The 21,624-nt window shown below is 38.4% G+C and overlaps 2 protein-coding genes across 2 annotated transcripts; one reads left to right on the forward strand and one right to left on the reverse strand.

Annotated features, from left to right (window-relative positions):
- Positions 1-27: 27 nt before the first annotated feature.
- Positions 28-17,747, reverse strand: LOC140172173 (MFS-type efflux pump MSMEG_3705-like). The gene is made up of 9 exons (XM_072195499.1): positions 17,441-17,747; positions 16,209-16,366; positions 14,568-14,768; positions 13,246-13,345; positions 11,611-11,789; positions 9,692-9,909; positions 8,819-8,996; positions 1,622-1,711; positions 28-471 (listed from the first exon to the last, which is right to left on the reverse strand). The coding sequence occupies exons 1-9, from the start codon at positions 17,598-17,600 to the stop codon at positions 184-186; spliced, it is 1,572 nt and encodes a 523-aa protein (XP_072051600.1). The 5' UTR covers positions 17,601-17,747; the 3' UTR covers positions 28-183.
- A 1,574-nt stretch (positions 17,748-19,321) lies between these two features.
- LOC140170836 (uncharacterized) lies at positions 19,322-20,125 on the forward strand. Its single transcript, XM_072194051.1, has one exon. The coding sequence runs from the start codon at positions 19,322-19,324 to the stop codon at positions 20,123-20,125; it is 804 nt and encodes a 267-aa protein (XP_072050152.1).
- The last annotated feature ends 1,499 nt before the right edge of the window (positions 20,126-21,624 follow it).

Genomic DNA, 21,624 nt, shown 5'->3' on the forward strand with positions numbered 1-21,624 from the left:
GCCATGCACGCTTTGCAAAAAAAAAGAGGAAGAAACAAAAATGCACTTTTTGCACATGCGTTTGCAGTCAGGAGGACATTGTTTTGGTAGCAAGATGGCGGATCCATGCAAAGGGTAAATTCTACCATACTCTAAAGATAAACAGAGCATACTCAGAACATCATACATCAACTCAACCTGACATTACAATGCCTCTGATATATGCCCATCAGTTGTATGATCCTCAGATACCCTACGTGATCCATACCAGCTCTTTTCTGATGCCGTATCTCCCTCCCTCTCGCTGGTGTCATAGGTCAAATAGATGGTCTCATCTGAGAGGACCACTGGTACATCCTTCATCAGGTAACCAACGATGAGGAAGAGGACTGCTGCGATGAAATAGCATGTAGGTACTATAATAGCTAGGGCATAGCCGACACCTTTGTCACACTCCCCCCATTCTGGTTTGAGTTCCAGTATGCCAGGAACCTGAAAGTAATAGGAAGAATTAAATCTAGAGGATTAGTTAAAGGCCCTTTCAGTGATTTCACAGGAACATAAAAAAATGGAAATTTGTCAGAGTTGCTTAGAAATAAAGAATAAGTCTACAGAATTTCATTAAACCACTTTTCCCCTGAATGCATCGACAAATTAGTCAAAAACAGAAGCTTTAGAAAGGTTTTCTACTTCAACTCAGATCGACTCGAGAAAATCGAGATTTTCAGTACAGTCGCCACCAATCGACTGGAAAAACTTCCTAGTCCAGTGTTTCTAACACGGGGAAGTAGAGTCTAAATTGATTTAAAACAGACGCTTAATTTTTGTAGTAGAAAACAAAATAAGCAATTAAAGGTCACCGAGGCAAACTAACGGTCAATTCAAATATGAAAAACAGTTAAAATTGTGTATTTTGTTTAAAATAGTAGCTACTGATGTAATAAGTAGTAGAAACAATACGCAACGCCGCATGGTGCGGTGGAGAATGAGCTTCTTTCGATCTCGAGTCGGACTTTTGTACTGTCAGTATCAAAAGTCCAGAATCATGCAAATGCTTTATTTTGTCTAAAATACACGGCTTTCGACCGAACCACTAGCAGGCTATGTTAGCACATCTATGCCAATTACAAAGGTACCAAAATCTGAATTTTGATGATTTTTACGATCGTCCGGATGAGCAAATCACTGAATGCGCCTTTAATAACGAGGAGGAATTAAATCAAAAGGATTAGTATTAAAATAGAGCTGAGAGTACTAAATATGAGAGGCGAAACTTCAATCACAAAGCTGAGGGCAGTGTCACATGACTACCAGGCTTGAAATGCATAGACAAAATGTGATATTCTGTACTGAGCTATGTGACGTAGGGCCACAACATGCCCATATTAGGCTCTGTGGATGGAACTCCGTTCTTTTCAATAGGTACAAAAAGGTGATCTGAGATTAGAAGACGCCCTAATATTTCCTATTTGCATCCCTCTTATTTTGGCACAGCTCACTGTTCATCACATACACGCCTGAACATTGGTAAAAGATTTGCCCCAACCACATGAGGGCAGAAGTGATTACAATACTTTAATTGTATGCTCGATGTGTTCCAATATGAAATCTAATAAAGAAATAAAGTAAATAATTAACCTACCAGAATAGGCCCTAGACCACCGCCTAAAAGAGTCATAAGGGCTATATATACTGCAGATGCTTGGGCTCTCAGATTCGGTGAAAACAAATCCTAATATGGAAAAAAAAAACAAAAACAGATGGTACTTTGATTAGCTCAAGTGCTGCCTGTTTGCTCAGACCATTACGCAAAACAATCCACAAGAAAATTCTTCATCTATATATTACATTATTCAACAAGGCGGTTCTCGAACCACGAGTCTCGCCTGCTTTTGTGACCGCCTGCTTTTGTGACCGCCTGCTTTTGCGATAACTGTTGGTAGAGAGGTAAATGAATTTGGCGGTTATCGGCTGGGCACGATTATCTGGCTGATGGTACATTTGTAACTGTACTGTACCCACCAAGTTTCATGCCCATGCAACAGTTTTTACTAATATGACCTCAGATGACCCCAGGTGGCCCTGAAATGACCTAAAATTTTGGCTCTAAATGTTGACTGTACCCCTTGTGCTAAGTTTCATGCCCATACGAGTTTTTACTAATTTGACCTCAGATGACCCCTGGTGGTCTCCAAATGACCTTCCAAAAATTTGGCTATAAATGTTGACTGTACCCATCAAGTTTCATGCCCATACGACAGTTTTTACTAATTTGACCTCAGTTGACCCCTGGTGACCCCGAAATTACCTTCCAAATATTTGGTTTTAAATATTGACTGTACCCACCAAGTTTCATGCCCATACGACAGTTTTACTAATTTGACCTCAGATGACCCCTGGTGACCCCAAAATGACCTTCCAAAATGTGACTTTAAATGTTGACTGTGTACCCACTAAGTTTAATGCCCATCCGACAGCTTTTACTAATTTGACCTCAGATGACCCCTAGTCACCTCAAAATGACCTTCCAAAAATTTGGCTTTAAATGTTGACTGTACCCACCAAGTTTCATGCCCATACAACAGTTTTCACTAATTTGATCTCAGATGACCCTGGTGACCCCAAAATGACCTTCCAAAATTTGGCTTTAAATGTTGACTGTACCCACCAAGTTTCATGCCCATACGACAGTTTTTACTAATTTGACCTCAGATGACCCCTGGTGACCCCAAAATGAACTTCCAAAAATTTGGCTTGAAATGTTGACTGTACCCATCAAGTTTCATGCCCATACGACAGTTTTTAATAACTTGACCTCAGATGACCCCTGAGTGACCTCGGATGACCCCGTCATGACCTTCCAAAAATTTGGCAAAACCAAACAACTATTTTATCAAAGTAATAAATCAAAACAGAAAGATGCTTCCTTTACGAGTTATCACTCATTGAAAGTGCTACTTTGCTATAGTTTACATGCAAAGCGACTATCTTAAAGTCGTCATATTTCGTTAATTACATGACCGATCAAGCTGTTATTTGGATATGTGATACACAGTTGAAAACTAATTATTAAAAGATTTGGTGACCTCAGTTGACCTTTGACCTTGTATGTGACCTTTGACCTCACGAAATTGGATAAAGTATGTTGCTCTGAAAAATCAAATTTGGCAATACCAAAGAACTATTTCATCAAATAAATCAAAACAGAAAGATGCTTCCTTTACGAGTTATCACTCATTGAAAGTGCTACTTTGCTATACTTTACATGGAAAGCGACTATCTTAAAGTCGTCAGGCACATTCTCCGATAAAGTGTCCAAAAAGCCAAATCTGTGTCGCCCATAGTTACAAGTCGTATTCAGACTTGTTTCGTCAGAAAGAAATGACTTTTATTAATATAACTGATACTTTAAAAGGAGTTGCTTTCTAAAGTGTGTGGGGCTAGAGGTTGTAACATGCCTAGAAAGTATAAAACAATAAAGCTGATTATACATATCCATTGTTTTCCTCCATGTCGCCAGCCAAGGTGCGCCCGTATAATGTGTCCCTGTTCGCTATACATGCGCAAGCATAATAATGGATTATAGGTACTTTTCATTAGCTGGTATCATGCCCTAATTATAAAGTATAAAACATCACAACACAGGTTATTAAATTTTTCCAACAGGGCTTTGAGACTATGTCGCCAATATTGTTCACAGATACGTTACCATATTTCTAATGGATAGCAATCTGTCAAAATAACTAGCTATATGAATGTTTTCATATGTGATGGATCAAGCAGGCTCCATAGTTATATTATACTAGTGCACCTGCAGCTGTGAGAGCCCTGATGCTGTGAGAGCACTGGCATGATAGCGATACTGTTTGATGACCTAAGACCTCTGTGTAATTTTTTTCATGCTCCCCTCATACGAAGGATTCCACCTATCAAGTTTAAGCCCAATAGGGCAAAGTTTTAATTTAGCCCCTACATGACCTTTGACCTCAATTTTGTTTTGCGAATATATTCCCCTCGTATCAAGGATTCCACCCACCAAGTTTGACCTTTGACCTCGGGTGACCTCCATATAGTGTTTTTCATGCTCCCCTCATACGAAGGATTCCACCCACCAAGTCTGTGCCCGATCGGACAAAGTTTGAAATTTGACCCCCTCCGTAATGACCTTTGACCTTGGTTGACCTCAATGGTATTTTATGATATATTCCCCTCGTAGCAAGGATTCCACCCACCAAGTTTGAGCCCGATCGGACAAAGTTTACAATTTGACCCCTCCGTAATGACCTTTGACCTCGGTTGACCTCGATTTTATTTCGGGCATATATTCCCCACGTATCAAGGATTCCACTTACCAAGTTTGAGCCCGATCAGACAAAATTTGAAATTTGACCCCTCCGTAATGACCTTTGACCTTGGTTGACCTCAATTTTATTTTGGGCATATATTCCCTCGTATCAAGGATTCCACCCACCAAATTTGAGCCCGATCGGACAAAGTTTGAAATTTGACCCCTCCGTAATGACCTTTGACCTCGGTTGACCTCAATTTTATTTCGGGCATATATTCGCCTCGTATCAAGGATCCCACCCACCAAGTTTGGGCCCGATCGGACAAAGTTTGAAATTTTGACCTTTGACCTTGACCTCCGATGACCTTTCAAACTACCCCATAAACGTGGAATGCCCGATACCTATCTATATCCGAAATATTGGAACGATGCGTCGAAGTGCGGCGAAACGCATAGCCGGACAGACGGACAGACAGAGCTCACGATTTTGTGCGGCGAAACGCATAGCCGGACAGACGGACAGACAGAGCTCACGATTTTATTAGTATAGATATGTGGTACATAACACAATGGTTTCAAAGTAAAACAAATCAGGTCTATTAATGGCAAAAAATCCTGACGTTACGTTCATGTCGCCACAGATATCGCTACCTAAATTCTACTTCCTCAGAAAAAACGCTGTGATAAATGAAGCCAAATACCATACCAGACTTTAGTACATTGGGTGATGACTGATCAAGTATGAGTATTAAGTCGGTAAGTTTTTACACTTGCACGATTAAGACAAAAGTGTGAAAGGGCTTCACAGATACGTTACCACTGATACGTTACCACCAATGCGCATAAGTAATATTGCTCAAAAATGAAGTATTGTTGAAAAATCACCCATGCATTGTTTTGTGCTCTGAAACTATTAAAGTTTACGATTCTGAATGATTTTCATGAATTCTTCGTGGTTGGAATTTTGCAATTACCGAGACCAAACTTGGACGCTTTATCGGAGAATGAGCCGTCATATTTCCTTAATTACATGATCGATCAAGCTGTTAGTTGGATATGTGATGCACAGTTGAAAATTAGTTATTAAAAGATTTGGTGACCTCAGTTGACCTTTGACCTTGTATGTGACCTTTGACCTCACGAAATTGGATAAAGTATGTTGCGCTGAAAATCTAATCAGGTCGAGTACCACTGGCCACGCAACTCCCCACCAAGTTACGCCACTGTACCCCATAACGGATCTCCAGATAATCTGTTCATAAGGTATTTTGCTTATTACGCATATATTATGCAAATTAGGTACTTAATTACCATATTTTACGCTCAAAATCTAATCAGGTCAAGAACCTCTGGCCCCACTACTCCTCACCAAGTTACGCCACTGTACCCCATACGGATCTCCAGATAAGCTGTTCACAAGGGTTTTTGCTTGATACGCATCAAATACGCATAAATTATGCAACTTAGGTACTTAATTACCATATTTTGCGCTGAAAATCAAATCGGGTTGAGATCCTCTGGTCATACTACCTCTACCACGTTATGTTGACCGTACCCACCAAGTTTCGTGCCCATACGAAGTTTTTAGTCATTTGACCTCAGATGACCCTGGATGACCTCGGGTGACCTTGACGCAGTAACCAATACAAACTTGTTCTGTCTGGGGTGAAGATGCACCCACCCACCAAGTTTGAAGAACGTACGACCCCTAGTCTCCGAGAAAATAGGTTTTTGCATTTTATGCATAAATTATGCAAATTAGGTACTTAATTACCATATTTTGCGCTGAAAATCAAATCGGGTTGAGATCTTCTGGTTATACTACCTCCTACCACGTTTCATCATCATAGGGCTTATGGATCTTACGGATCCCCAGATACAGCTCCATAAGGCGGATTTCTTCAGATTTCCAACCATATTTGTAGAATCATTCCGCATAAATTATGCAAATTAACAACTAAATGCGCATACTTTTCGCCGAAAAACTAATCAGGTGATCAGCAGGTGTGTATCATTCCTGTCACCAGGTTTCGCTACCATGCGCCCGACCGATCTTGAGATAGTCTGTCCACAAACTCCGCTATTAATTTGCGCTGATTTTCGATAAATTATGCAAATTAGCTATGTTAATTTGCATATTTTCACCGAAAACATACGGTTACGGAGCAAACTTGGATACCCTTCCTCCCACCACGTAGCGTCGCCGTAAGTCTTACGGTTCCCCAGATACAGCTCCGGACGGACACACATACATCCACACACACACCCCTACGTACGCGGGCATTCAAAGAGAGGACGTGTGTGTAAAAGCGTGTGTATAGGTATAAAAGTGTGTCTGTCCCAGCATTCAAAGAGAGGAATTCACCCATACCCCCCCTATACCCCCTACAGAAAGAGTGTCATCCTGTGCACCTGTTCACAAAGTGAGGACTGGGATTTTGTCCTCGCTATGCCAAAATGTCCTCACTTTGAATGTGTGAAACTCACTCTTGTCCTCGCTTTGAATGACTTGGTGAACACACACACCCCCACACACCTCCACACACACGGACGGACAGACAGAAATAGTGATTACTAAGTCCCATCCTGAACAAAGTTCAGGCGAGACAAAAACGGGTGATTGTATTACAAATCTGTAAAATGCGCTGGAAGCAGATTTATTTCTGCACATTTTGACACCTCATTTGCAGCAATTAACTAAATATTGACGTCACAGTGTACATTTAAATCAATGTAACCCACGATTTGAAAGTTGCAGTAAATTGTATTGATTTTGTATTCAGTATAATGGAAGGAATTCTGTGTTATGATATCTGGGTGTTTTTGTATTGTATAAATTTGTATGTAAGTGCAACTTTCAAATCGCGACCTCACTACATTAAATTGACCGGTGTTTTATTGTTTTCAGGGCTATCATATCAAATGAGGTGTCAAGATGCGCAGAAATAAATTCTGCTTCCAACGCATTTGACAGATTTGTAATACAATACTCCCTTTTTGAATAATGGCCATTATTTAAGGGGGGTTAGTTACTTTTTTTGATATGTTCATAATATACAGGTGCCTCTCAATACCAGATACAAGCTGTCCAGGGTCTAACCTCTCTGACAAGCATGGGTGAAGCTTTTTAAAACAGACTGGACAATGGAATTGTTGTTATGCCAACATGTGGGGATGGGGGTTCTGTCATAGCCCAGCCTGTGCATGCAGAGCAGAGTAGCAGACAGCCAACCACGTCACCTCTGAGTGTCTGCTTTATCTCCCGCCACATGGAGCCCAGGGCCTGGTAGACATTGATGCAGAGACCAACAGTGGCTGCTCAACAATGAACTTGGAGATCTGACTACGCCTTGCTTTTTTGTATTTCATTCGCAAGAAATACACAAAGTCACTGCATTATGCTGGATTGGGAGCTTGTTAAGCTGCTTTAGGACTTACACTAAGACCAGACATGTTCATCACAGCACAGGTCCAGACAGACAACTTTTCATTCGTTCCTCAAACCATCTAAGTTACAAAATTGCCACCTAACATCATGAAAAACCAGAGAAATTTAAGAAAGCACTCCACATCCATTTAACCTCCATATGTGCAGACTTCATTTTTTTACTGTCCATGTCACTGATACAACCATCAACAGGTTGGTAATTGCTCTCCGATATTCCACCAAATTTGACAGCACATCAGACATATCAAATTGAATTCAGAATACAATGAATGTCCTTCTGATATCAAATACTTTTTTGAACTTCACGACATAATACAAATTTTATGAAAAATTATTGAAATTTTATAGTTTTAAAATTTTTGATATTTAACAGTCCTTGAAGTAAACTTTTTTAATCTAATGATATGTTCTTAAAGTGTATGTAGCTGGGATAAAAAGCCGACAATCAATCGAAAATTTTGACCTTTGAAGCTATGGATTTTTCCCAAAAAATCACAAAAAAAAGGTCTTTGGAGGAAAAATCCATATCTCCAATACGAAAGGTCAAAATTTTCAATTGATCATCGGCTTTACATCCCAGCTACACACACTTAAAGAAAATATCATTAGATTTAGAAAGTTTACTCCGAGGACTGTTAAATATCAAAAATATCAATTTTTAACCATTTTCCATCAAATGTGTCTTATATCGCAAATTTCAAAAAATCTAAATTATTTGATATCGTCAGGACATTCTTCGCATTCAGAATGCAATTCGATATGTCCAATGTGCTCTCACGTCTCACAAAAAATACTGTCCAAATGTCCATACCCCAGCCCTTAAGTACATCTTATGTTAACCCTAACACCAGTAAATGCCACAAAATACCACAAGGATAACCACTGTGCATGCATGCATCCCATGTGATGCCATGGTGCAATCAACCTAAGTCCTATATATGCACGGAATCGCAGGGCCAGCAGAACTCCCATTGATACTGGTCGGTGATTGTGTGCTTGGCATGTGAGGGGTAGCTAACTCCCGATAGCAAAAAACCATGGCCAGCGTTAGGGTTAAGATGACTAGAGCATGTGCATTGACAATGTGATATTGTATAACTCACCTGTATAATAGCAGCTGCTGGACCAAGCCAAGTCTCAGCAGTAAGATATGCAACAAAGAGTAAACCATACGATACTTGGGTAGTAGGCACTAATAATGTGGCTATTATACAGGGTGCTGCTAAGAACTGACTAATAGAGATGATTAATGCTTTGGCTGCTCTTCTATCGACAGAAAATCTATAAAGAAAGAACACGAAACTTTGACATGGCAGTATTTGACAATACCGTAAAACCTTGTCTACAAGCATATAAACCCTTTTGCAATTCCAGATCATGTTGAATTGTGGGTAATATTTGGAGATGGACACGATAAGGCTGCTGTACATTTTCAATGGGGTGAACTTTGATATTTGCATAAAAACGTTTTGTACTGGAATTTCGCTGACAGTTTGGTCTTCATTCCTTCACAATATCTGTATCACAGGAAATATTAACATATGTAGGAATGAACTAAAAATGTTTTACAAAAATGTGTTTTTGAAGTAAGTGCAAAGTTCGCCACCATTGCAAACGCACTGCCACCTTGTTTATCTCCAATTCTGTCAGCAAATATTACCCAGGATGCATCATAATTCTGGAATTGCAAAAGGACTTATAGCCTGTAAAGGGTTATTCTAGTTGAAATCCATACCCCCCCCCCTTAGGGATTATGCACCGTGCCACAAATCTTTTTTAAGTGTTTAATCAGGGTACTCAAGATTGACAGTGTAAAATGATTGTAAGTATTGCCATTGAAAAAATCCTTCTGATTTTTATACAATTGAGAATTCATTTAATGTCAAGTCACAAACATAGATAAAGGGACCCAAATATCCACATTTTCAATCCATATTCCTATATCATTACCAAAGATAATGTTAACCTTTCCTTACCTGTCAGCACAGAAACCACCAATCACACAGCTCAAACCTCCACCAGTCAGTACAATCAGTGCTATTCTAAGCCCGTATTCCTGCGATGATTGGTCAAAATGTTTAGCATAAAATGTGGCCAGCCATGCTCCTAATGCATAGCCAGATATATTGCGTATTGATGCTGCCACACACAGTATTACATAAGGTTTGCATGAGACAAGTTCTTGTATAGTTTCCTAGATGAAAAAAGTACACAGTTAACAATGTGTGTTAAACTTATGAAGGTAAAAATTTCCTTTGGTGAAGCTAAAAGTACTGAATACAAGAGATGACACTCCGATCACAAAGCCCTGTCATTTAGTGATCCCATAATGGTAAAATAATAAAGCAAAAACAAATTGCCACAAATGTCAAAATAATATTCTACTGCTTATCCTGTAACATGAATTCTTAAAAATTTGCAATTTTATTTATGATATGTTAGTGTTAGATATCTTTTTCATCACCTTATAGCACAAATTATAAGATGACTGTTAGGAGAAGATCCAATTGTGCATGGTGATTAATAGCTGCAGCACAGGCTAAATTCTATCAATGATACAAAAATGTGGCATCACGATTATTCAAATTTTGTGGTGCCCTTTATTCAGTCTCTGCCGAATATAGCCTAGCAACACAAATAAAGTGGTTTATATTGGTGTCAGAGACAGGCAAAAATGGCTTAACGACAGAGTGCTCGGGCCTGTTTGGAGTCTTTGAGGGTTTGTGTGACACAACCTATCCTGGGTGTTGACCACTTCAGCTATATCCAATTCTTCATCTTGAAACTGTACTTAAAACAAATTGGAAAGGTGCACTAGACAGCCTAGATATCAGTTCTGCTTCTATCTCATGATGTTCCTTAACTGAGTGGCAACACTGATAGCTGCAGCACATAGAAACTTAGCCTTAGAACTTAGCCTTAGAAACTTAGCACATAGCACTGATAGCCTTAGAAATGACAATGGTATTGGCCGGAAAAAAGTCTGAATTTAATGCGCAATGGTGAGTATGTGGACCATGAGTACTACATGTATCTGTCCTTCAGAGGGGAAGTACAGGCTGCATGTATCAACATGATTGGTACCCATCCATTTCAAGTGATATGGACATGACTGCCACATCAAAATGCAGCATAGGATCCACATAATCTAGAGTCCGAAGTTTCCCGTTTTCTAAAATCCATTTTCCCTGTTGTAATCCGTGTTGTAAAATTTGTAAATCCGTTTTCATGAATAAAACTTAAAATGTATAAACAATGATATTAATTATGAGAAAGGTTATTAATGTCACAATAAAGTCTTCAATACTGCGATCAAAATGCTCTGATTGGCATATTCTCACGATAATAGGCCCACTGTTACGATGTTCGGAGGGATATAGTGGGTTCATGGCTTGGTAATATACCTTTATTTCGGTATTATTAAACAGTATTTTCATCATGAAAATTGAAACACACAACTCATGATTGTTTTTAACGTTTATTTCTCTGATCTTTTAACAAATTTTGTCACATCATATAAAAATGTCATTTTCCGTGTTGTACCTCAGATTCCGTGATTTTTTTCCGTTTTCCGTAAAACGGAAAACTTCAGACTCTAACATAATCATGATAATTTCTTGATTAATGTCATAAACAGTCTATAACTATAAATTATGGTCATTTCAAGAAGACTCTGTGTTGCATTTGGAAGAAGCAGGCTTTTCAATAACCATCAAAACTGACGGGTACCAATCGGTAAAGCCATCGGTTCCATGTACCAAGTGACTCCATTTGAGATCTACACCCCCTGTGTGTGGGAGATTAAGGTCATATTATCTTCCACAACAGGTGCATGGATTTTAACTGGATAAGCCCAATGTTTATAGAACTTTATTTGATGTGCTTTTTGACTTACCTTTACTGTATAATAGCTATCACTTTTATAAGGCACTCCTGTCTCATCTGAATGCGGCTCTCTTAGTACTGCTATAACAAGAAATAACATGACCCCTCCAGCTATTGCTATAATTAAGAATGTCCATCTCCAACATAGCACCACATTAACAGCACCCAAGGCATAACCTAGTGATCCACCTGTTGGTCAAATCAATCAATCAATCAATCAATCAATCAATCAATCAATCAATCAATCAATCAATCAATATCAATCAATCAATACAAAACATGTGTGGTCATGCTCATTCGGGCAACTGGGTATTTCTTACAGGTGAAATGTTGTACATCAAGTATAGGATTGCATCAACAATATTTACCAGTAAGTTGCACCTTCTTCAAACCAAATCAAATCAAATCAAATCAAATCAAATTTGTATCCACTCCCAGTACATTTTCTTGGTAAATGGTAGAACCATGATGTAAGACTGTTATTTTATACTGCCGTTCTAGTCATGAAGTCACAACACAGTTTATGCAATGCTACTGAGACAACTTGTGCATTCAGACACATACTTGTGTAACGACATATATCGCACATGTGTGGTCATTCGGCAACTGGGTAAATCTTACAGGTGAAATGTCGAACATCAAATATAGGATTGTATCAACAATATTGACCAATATATATATCTTCAGATCAAATATGTATTACCGGGGTATCAAATTCACTCTCAGTACATTTTTTTGGTAAATGGTGCAACCATGACTGTAAAGCGTTATTTTACCTGCAGCTCCTATAGTCATGAAGTCACAACACAGTTTGGGCACTGCCATGCCACAACTCAGGTACTCATGCTTGTGTTTCTGACTAGAGTAAAGGCATACAACACATGTTTGGTCATTCGGGCAACTGGGTATTTCTTACAGGTGAAATGCTGTACATATATCAAGGTTGTTTTTTTTTATTTCTTTTTAATAATTTAAGCAGTTACATATACGAAAAGCTTAGTTTCAAAACCCCTTACATCCACTTGCCCAATTTTGAGAACACATCAAAATCATCAAAAAATCACTGATATATGGAGTTTGCAACAAAAGCAGTTTTTGACGGATGCTTGGGTAGGATGAGCATCCCGCCAAAAACTGCTTTTGTTGCAAACCCCCATATATCAGTGATTTTTTTGATGATTTTTTGATGTGTTCTCAAAAATGGGCAAGTGGATGTAAAGGGTTTTGAAACTAAGCTCTTCATATATTTATTTTTAATAACATTTAATCTGTAATCCAGCAATTTTTCAAGGTTATGCGGGAGATGAACGCAACATTCGGGAGTCTCCTGCAGGATCTGGGAGAGTTGGCATCTCTGCAAGACCTGTGACCCCAAGTATTGAACTCACTGCCCATACTAAGCAACCCCTGATAGCAAGATGGCAAATTATTATGACACATTCTTGGGCTATTCCAATTGAAATCCTATGGAAGACATGACCTTAATCTTCTACACAGGGGGCATGGATTTCAAATGGAATCATCCATTCAGGTAAGCCCATTTGAAATTTACATTCCCTGTGTGAGAGATTAAAGTCATGTCTTACATAGGGTGTATGGATTTCAACTGGACTAGCCCATTAAATGCTTGTCATATTGCACTCACCTAAATATACAGCAAAATAATAAAGTGACAATGCTTTAGCTCTATTAGTTGTTTTGAAGTAGTCTGCTATGAGTGCAAAAGCAGCAGGGTTACAAGTTGCCTGATGAATGAAAATACGAAGCATATCATTAATTAGTGGTGAAACAATTGAAACTCATAACATTTATAGCCTATTGCCAAGACTTGATTGAGGGATTGAACAGCTTATTCCATCTCTGTCATGATACCATAGGATAACTATGAGTATTGAGTATGCTAATATGAGTAATACTCATGTTGTGCAAGCAGACAAGGCCCTTTACCTTTATTGTCTATCTGCCTCCACCTAGGCATATAAATGGCTAATGTCATATCCTGGGAAGGTAACCCCACTTATCCAGAGTGGTGAACTCTGGCCTGTGACCTTTACCCTTTACTTCTCAGATTTCATTCACCGCTGGTGGATGCCAACATCATGCCATAGGTGCCGAATTGGGCTACTGTAGCGATCTGTTGCCGCTACTAAGAAAATCATGCTGCTACTTTTTAAATGTCTTAAACATGATGCGCCATCTTATTTGTCATCTAAATTTATTTTCACTTCCTTCACTCAATACAAAAATACCCGTAGCCAATCATCCAATTCACTTGTAATTCCAGCCTGGCAAAACATACAAGGGAAACATACTTTTCTTTTTAGAGGTAGTACTTTTTGGAATAACCTTCCAACTGATGTTAGATGCAACCTGTCAAATATGAGTGTCAATACTTTTAAAGCCAATGTAATCAAGTAATAATCTTTTAATTTTGTTTAATATTTCTATACATACATGTTGTTTAATATTGCTATGTTGAATTATAATTAATATGTTAAATTTTTAATACTTTGTTTGTATAATTTTAATCAGGGTCTCATGGGAGACCAGTATTGTATTACTGAACTGAGTAACCCTGAATAAATAAAGATTTACTTACTTACTTGCCTGAAATTGGGCTACTTCTGCTGAGGCACTAATTTGATGACTTTTTCTTTAAATTTACCTGAATTGTAAAGCTTTGAAATTTCTGAAGCTCTAAATTACAATAATAGGTTTTGTGACCATTACAACATGTATTGATCGATCTGTAATTTCCCAGAAGTTTTATCAATCAAGTACTTTTCTGCCCAATTGGGTGAATTACATTCTAAATTAAGGCAAAATTGCCCAGATATCTGGTATTGGCTATTGGGTGTTGTGTTTTTTGGAGTCTTACATATTGGGCTGCTTGAGAGACATTCACTGCGGACTGTCAAGCCAATTTGCCACACCTTGGCACTAAAAAGTTTTGGCCACACTACTCACCTCTCCAATACCTATGATCAGCTGTGCTAGCAGCAGCATCCAGTATGTCTCTGCAAAAGCTGTTAAACAAACCATGCCAATCCATACTGCAAGACCAAAAACTAAAGGTATGACACGGGATCTGGTGTCAGCAAAGCGGGATATTGGGATACCTACTACTGTGTAGACAATTGTCACTGCTGGTCCTGTAAGAACACCTTGCTGGAATAAAATGGAAGTGGGAGTAAAATGAGTATTTGTCTCTGAAATAATCAATATTGAAATAAGAACCACTAGACTTTTGTAATCGAGAAGGCACCCGGGGAACAAACTGCATCCATTTCTGAAGTTCTTTGGTAAAATGACTTTAGAAAATTACTTTGAAGTGCCCCTATGGGTCTTTTATACCTGTTAGAATTTAGTCATTTGAAATAATCCTGATTTTAGAGGTGTTATCGCCACATGATTTCTAATTTAACACTTTGTTGGGGGAAAAATATGACAATAAACATTTGTCGATTACTCCTAATGAGATCTTAAATGCTGAAAACAGTCGATAGATAAGCTTAAATCATGCCAATATGAGTTACGATCACGACTTCCGGTGTAAACATACTTCCTGGTTCATTCTTCCTCCGTGATCGGGTCAACTTCGGGAGGACATTTTTTAATTTCCGATGAAAACATAATACGATAAGCTTATTTGGACAAAATAGCATGGAAATTTAATTTTTTCTTTCTTTTTGATTTTGACATATGATTTAGGGATTTATTTAAGGGAACTGGAATGAGCATTTTGAGCGTTTCGACAGTATTTTTGTGGGACATGAGAGCACATCAGACATATCGAATTGCATTCTGAATACGAAGAATGTCTCTCTGATATCAAATAATTTTCATTTTATGAAATTTACGATAACACAAATTTTATGACAAATTAATAAAATTTGATATTTTCACATTTTGAGATATAACAGTCCTCGAAGTAAATTTTATAAATTTAATGATATATTTTAAAGTGTATAGCAGGTAGGAGGAAGCCGACGATCAATTGAAAATTTTGACCTTTCATATTGAAGTTATGGATTTTTGTCCCCAAAAGACCTATTTTTTGTTTGTGTTTTGGGGAAAAAAATCCATATCTTCAATATGAAAGGTCAAAATTTTCAACTGATCGTCGGCTTTTCATCCCACCTACATACACTTCAAATATAAATCATCAGATTTATTAAGTTTACTTCAAGTACTGTTAAATATCAAAATATCAATTTTTAATGATTTGCCATAAAATGTGTATTACATTGCGAATTTCAAAAAATCAAAATTATTTGATATTAAAAGGATATTCTTCGTATTCAGAATGCAATTCGATATGTCTGATGTGCTCTTAATGTCCCACAATAAATACTGTCCAAACGTTCATACCCCTTCCCTTAATAACACCTTTACCTAATTTACCTCACATGATTTTCACATTTATTCACTCACAATTTCACATTATTAATATTTGGCATTTCAATGAAAGGACAAAATATTGTAGTGAGTAAAACCGTCACTTGCATTTGGGTTTGTGAAGCAAAAATTCCATTTTACTTATTCAACAATGTGATTATAGTTGTTTGGTTGCAAAAATCAAAATTACAAATTGGATATTGTACAAACCTGTGCATTTGTGAATTCAATACAGTCCTCTGGATCACATATTCCATCATTCTGGATTTCTGCCTTATATGGGAATACCATTTCCTTATTTGGTGTGACGAGTGTTGGATTAGTGTGTAAATCACATTCATTGGTGCCATTGTAATAACATCTCACTCCTGACAAAACAAAGCAAACAATGTTAACAGTATCACATATTTTTAGGCATGGATATTGTCAGTATTTTGTTATTGTTTATCACCAGAAAAATGGCAATAAAATGAGCATCTCAAAACCTTTTATTTAACAAATTTCTACTCCTTAAAAACAATAAAAATTACTTTGTCTATGCTGATTTTGATAACCGGGTGATTTCAATGGAGTAAAGGGGGAAGGGGAAGAGGGATGAGGCTGCCAACTAGATCACCAAAATTACAAAAAAATGACAGCCTCATCATACCCCCACCATGGATGCCACAATATCAAGCTTGAAACTGATAAACAAATGTGTGAAAAAGTCCCCCCAAATAGGCTGAAAATAAATAGAGGAAATTTGAATTTTGAAAAGCCTGAATTTAGGCAAAAATTTGAAATTGTCCCACTTTACCCCACCAAACTTGAGATTTTGGCACCAGAATGATTTAATAGAGCCCCCCCCAAAAAAAAACATGCAAAGCTTAAATTTTGAATCACAACAAACATGACCTGAACCTCATTTTGACATGACCATGCAACAGACCAATAGATATAGTCAATTCTTAGTCAGTCTAGCTTGTAAGCGCTGAATTTCATTAATTCCTGCATGTCGTCTATCACACGGTAGAGGATATGGTCTGCATCGATACGCAACACGCTTATCGAGGTGCGCACTAGCTGCACATAAGTAGCGTGTTGTAAGCATGGTGCGTAATACGCCACACAGTATGCGCAACTGAATTTGTAAACAGGTTTCGTTCATTTTGGAATAAGGGGAATTTTCATGACCATAAGTTTAGTAACTTTTTTTTAAAAACTAGTTCTTTAACTAGTTTAATTTATCAAAATAATAATTAACTGACTATGAATGAGAATAAACGATAGGAATTTTTGTTTTTACTATCCTCTACCATGTGATGGACCATGTTTTATCCTAGTGGAAGCCATCCACTGCTCGAATTATTGGATTGGACCTGTCTGTCGTCTATCACACGGTAGAGGATAGTAAAAACAAAAATTCCTATTGTTTATTCTCTAAATACAAATTTGAATCTCACCTGCTGGAATCAGAACTGGCAACACCTGTCGATTAGCTTGATTAAGCACATAGACACCAAATAAAACCAGTAGACATATCACAGACCTCCATTTTGATATCGGATCTACTCCAACTTCGCTGTTAGACATCTTACGAAAATTACCCATCGACTGTCCCATAATGGAATGCAATGGTCATGGTTTTATTGAGGAAGAGTCAAAATATGGGCTGGGGTGAGACATGGATAGTACTGAGGGAAACAGGGGCTAGTAGAATCAAGTTGTGTATGATGCTACCAGAAGCTCACATTTTTAAGTGCATAGTTTTAGTATCAATCTGAAAAGAAACAAAGAAGAACATAAAGTTGATTACTGCCATGCATAATATGTAAGTATTAGAACTCAGAAACTACTTACAGATTAGTAAAGAGATTCATTGGTAGGATTGTTGAAATCATAAACTGGTATTTTTGTTAGCCAAATCCAAATAGAAATTACTCACGAATCTGAGCTTTCGCCATCTTGGCTGATGGCTTGATCACAGATGAACTGGGCCTTCACGAATCTGAGCTTTCGCCATCTTGGCTGATGGCTTGATCACAGATGAACTGGTCAAGGACCAGTTCATCTGTGATCATCAGCCAAGATGGCTAAAGCTCAGATTCGTGAGTAATTTCTATTTGGATTTGGCTAACAAAATACCAGTTTATGATTTCAACAATCCTACCAAATGAATCTCTTTACTGAAGTTAGAAATCGTTACGGTCAACACGCAGTAAAGTCTATACGTGATCTAGAAAGTACAGAAAGGAAACTTGTTCGCCACCGTCAACACCTCACGTTTACCCACCGATGCAAGGATAATGGAGTTACACCTTCCAGTCTAAAAATACGCTGCCCGATAAATACGGAAAAGGCGAGAAACAGAATCAATAAAGCGGAAAAAGTATTGATCGGTGAGAGAATTCGTGTGGTCAATAACAAAATCAAATCGCTAAAACAAAATCAGGAAATTAAAGTTCAAAATCTAGAAACACTGAAAATCGACGATGAGTCGCGCCGCCATGTTGATTTGTTCCTCGAAAGAAAACGTAAACAAGAGGAAGTCAAGACCAAAGAAAGACAGAAACAGAAGCTAGAATGTCTTGTTTTAAAGAAAGAAACCAAAACACGTAGTAAAGAAAACACCTATTTGGACCTCAGCGGCACTCAACTCAAGAAATGGAGAGAGAAATGGGTGAAAAACATCACGGACAAGGAATTGTCAGACCCACAGCAGAAGCTTCGCTCATGGGTTGAATTTCATGTGTCTGTGGATAAGATCCCCACACGGAGTATATTGTGGCATGTGAAACAGCGTGCGCCAAGCTTCCATGGCAAGAGGCCCAAAGTCTACGGGCAGAAGTGACAGGTATGCTAAAATCCGCTAAAGTTCCCAAATCAAATATCACTAAGGAAGAGAGATCGGCATTGAAAGAATTGAAAAAGTCCAAAGATTTGCTCATCATGGGAGCAGATAAAGGTCGTTGCACTGTAGTTCAAACAACAACCGAGTATGAAAATAAAGTGCATGCTATGTTAAGTGATGAGCACACATATGAAAAGCTTAAGAAAGACCCGACCCAAGTGTACAAACGGAAATTGCTTGAGATGTTAAAGAGGTTGAAAGATGAGAAAAAGATAGATGAGGGTCAATATAGATTGTTGTATCCTACTGCAGAAAGTGTTCCGAGACTATACTGTACTACTAAAATCCACAAGGAAGGAAATCCCATCAGGCCCATTGTGGATTATACGGGTCGTTGGGCTACCAAACATCTAAAGCTCTCGCTGAAATTCTGGGCCCCTTAGTTGGTAACACAGAGCATCATGTTGTTAATTCTAAGCAGCTGGCTGAAGAGATGACAGGTGTACTGATTGAAGATAATGACATCTTCAATTCCCATGACGTGGTGTCATTATTTACGAACACGCCCATTGAAAAGTCGCTCAATGTGATCAAAGACAGGCTAGAAAAAGACACTCAGCTCAATTCAAGAACAAATCTCACCCCTGACGACATCTTACAGCTTCTCCAATTTGTTTTAACTACGACATACTTCAGCTTCCGTGGATCTATATATCGCCAGGTTTTCGTGGCAGCGATGGGCAGTCCCGTCAGTCCAATTGTAGCAAACCTCTTCATGGAATGGTTGGAGCAGGAGGCTATAACAACAGCGCCCCTAGACTGCAAGCCTAAGCTATGGAGAAGATATGTCGATGACATATTGGAAATTATCAATAAAGACTCTACACAAAAACTCACTGACCACCTCAACACTACCGATCAATCAGGAAACATAAAGTTTACCTACGAAGAGGAGAAAGAGGGCCAAATACCATTCCTGGACACTTTGCTCATTCGTAAACAAGATGGTACGGTCAAACTGCTGGTGTATCGCAAAAAAACCCACACCGACCAATATTTAAGTTTCAAATCTCAGCACCCACTTCACCAGAAACTGGGTGTAATCAGGACGTTGATGGATAGAAAAGACAAGATTGTGACAGAGGAAGAAGACAAAAAAGAGGAGGAGCAAAGAATCATTAAGGCGCTGGCGGTCTGTGAATACCCCCCGATGGGCAGTGGACAGGGTGAAACAACAGATGAAGGTCAAAGCAACAGCATCAAAACCACAGAAAAAGACAAACGAGAACCCAATTAAAGGCATGGTTGTAATACCCTATGTGGAGGGTACATCTGAGAAACTCCAAAGAGTCTTTCAGTAAACATGGGTTTACAACGCCATGAAACCAACCAACACGCTCAAAAGTATTCTTGTCCACCCCAAGGACAAAAGGACATTGACCAAACCAGCGAAGTCGTGTATGACATTCCATGCAAAGGTTGCAACAAATCCTATATAGGAGAGACTGGAAGGCCGTTTGGGGTAAGAAAGAAAGAACACCAGAAAGACGCCGACAAGATTGCGACTAAGAACTTTACAAGAGCCAACAGAAAGCTATCCACCACAGAGCAGCACAAATCGGCAATAACCGACCACATAGCGCAAGATAACCATGTCATCGACTGGGAGGGGGCCAAATTACTCGACAGAGACTCTAATGCGTTCACGAGGAGAGTCAGGAGGCCATCCAAATCAGAAGGAGGGCAAAACTCACTCAATCGTGACGAAGGTGCACACTTTCTAGATCATGTATATGACCCACTGCTAAAATCAACATCACTTCCGGGTAACGAGGATGCGCCCTTAGCAACCAAGTCTCAAGGGAAAAGCAGTGGACCAGTTCATCTGTGATCAAGCCATCAGCCATGATGGCGAAAGCTCAGATTCGTGAGTAATTTCTATTTGGATTTGGCTAACAAAAATACCAGTTTATACTTACAGATTACTTGGTTTTTACACACTGCACTGGTATTCAAAGTAAGTATACCAATAAGTAAGTATACCAATTTCTAGTCACATGAAGAAGTATACCAATTTCTAGTCACATGAAGAAAATAGGCATCCAAAATCACAATGCTATTATTTAGGCACTTTTACTCATTTTTTCTTCTGCAAAGCTTAAATTTTGAACCACAATTAAAGACTACTGAAATAATAATTTTTCACCGATAGGATTCTGGATTCATTGTGTAGCTCCTTTGAAGCTGTAAAACTGCAAAAGTATACAATAAAAGTCACCCAAAATTAATACTGAACTATTCTGCTACATCAATCACATAAGCTTGGATCACACTCAACTTGCATAACCATAGTCAAGTGAAACAGCATCTGTTGACTGAGTGTTGTGTAATTCAGTCATGAACTTTCCTGGATATTTTACTTGCCTAACAGGTTTTACCAGTAGCGTGCACAGAGTGTGGGGTGGGGGTTGTCATGTCCCACCCACCTGTACAAATAGATGAAGGCAAAGGGCAATTTGGCCCCCCCCCCCCCATGCCAAAATAGCCCTCAAAAAGTAAATTAAATGAAAGTAGCCCCTGAAAGGTAACTATTTTGAGGCTTGTGATAGATATATAAAAAACAATCTTTATTCAGGGTATTTCATTCAGTTTACAAAAACTGGTCTCCCATGAAACCCTGATAATATAATCACATAATACAAGATTTTAACAAGTTTTACATATCAAGAGATAAATTACATACATGTAATACAAAAGAAAATCCAAATTTAAAAATGTTTACATACATGCACATGT

Source organism: Amphiura filiformis, chromosome 15, assembly GCF_039555335.1.
Source record: "Amphiura filiformis chromosome 15, Afil_fr2py, whole genome shotgun sequence".
In the NCBI taxonomy this organism is placed as follows: domain Eukaryota; kingdom Metazoa; phylum Echinodermata; class Ophiuroidea; order Amphilepidida; family Amphiuridae; genus Amphiura; species Amphiura filiformis.

Coding starts and splice junctions, on each gene's coding strand:
- LOC140172173 (XM_072195499.1), bottom strand. CDS start 17,600: ATGGGACAGTCGATGGGTAATTTTCGTAAGATGTCTAACAGCGAAGTT. Junction 9,910..11,610: donor ATAGCTATTATACAGTAAAG/GTAAGTCAAAAA, acceptor TTTTTCATCTAG/GAAACTATACAAGAACTTGT. Junction 8,997..9,691: donor GGTGGTTTCTGTGCTGACAG/GTAAGGAAAGGT, acceptor CTTTCTTTATAG/ATTTTCTGTCGATAGAAGAG.
- LOC140170836 (XM_072194051.1), top strand. CDS start 19,322: ATGACAGGTGTACTGATTGAAGATAATGACATCTTCAATTCCCATGAC.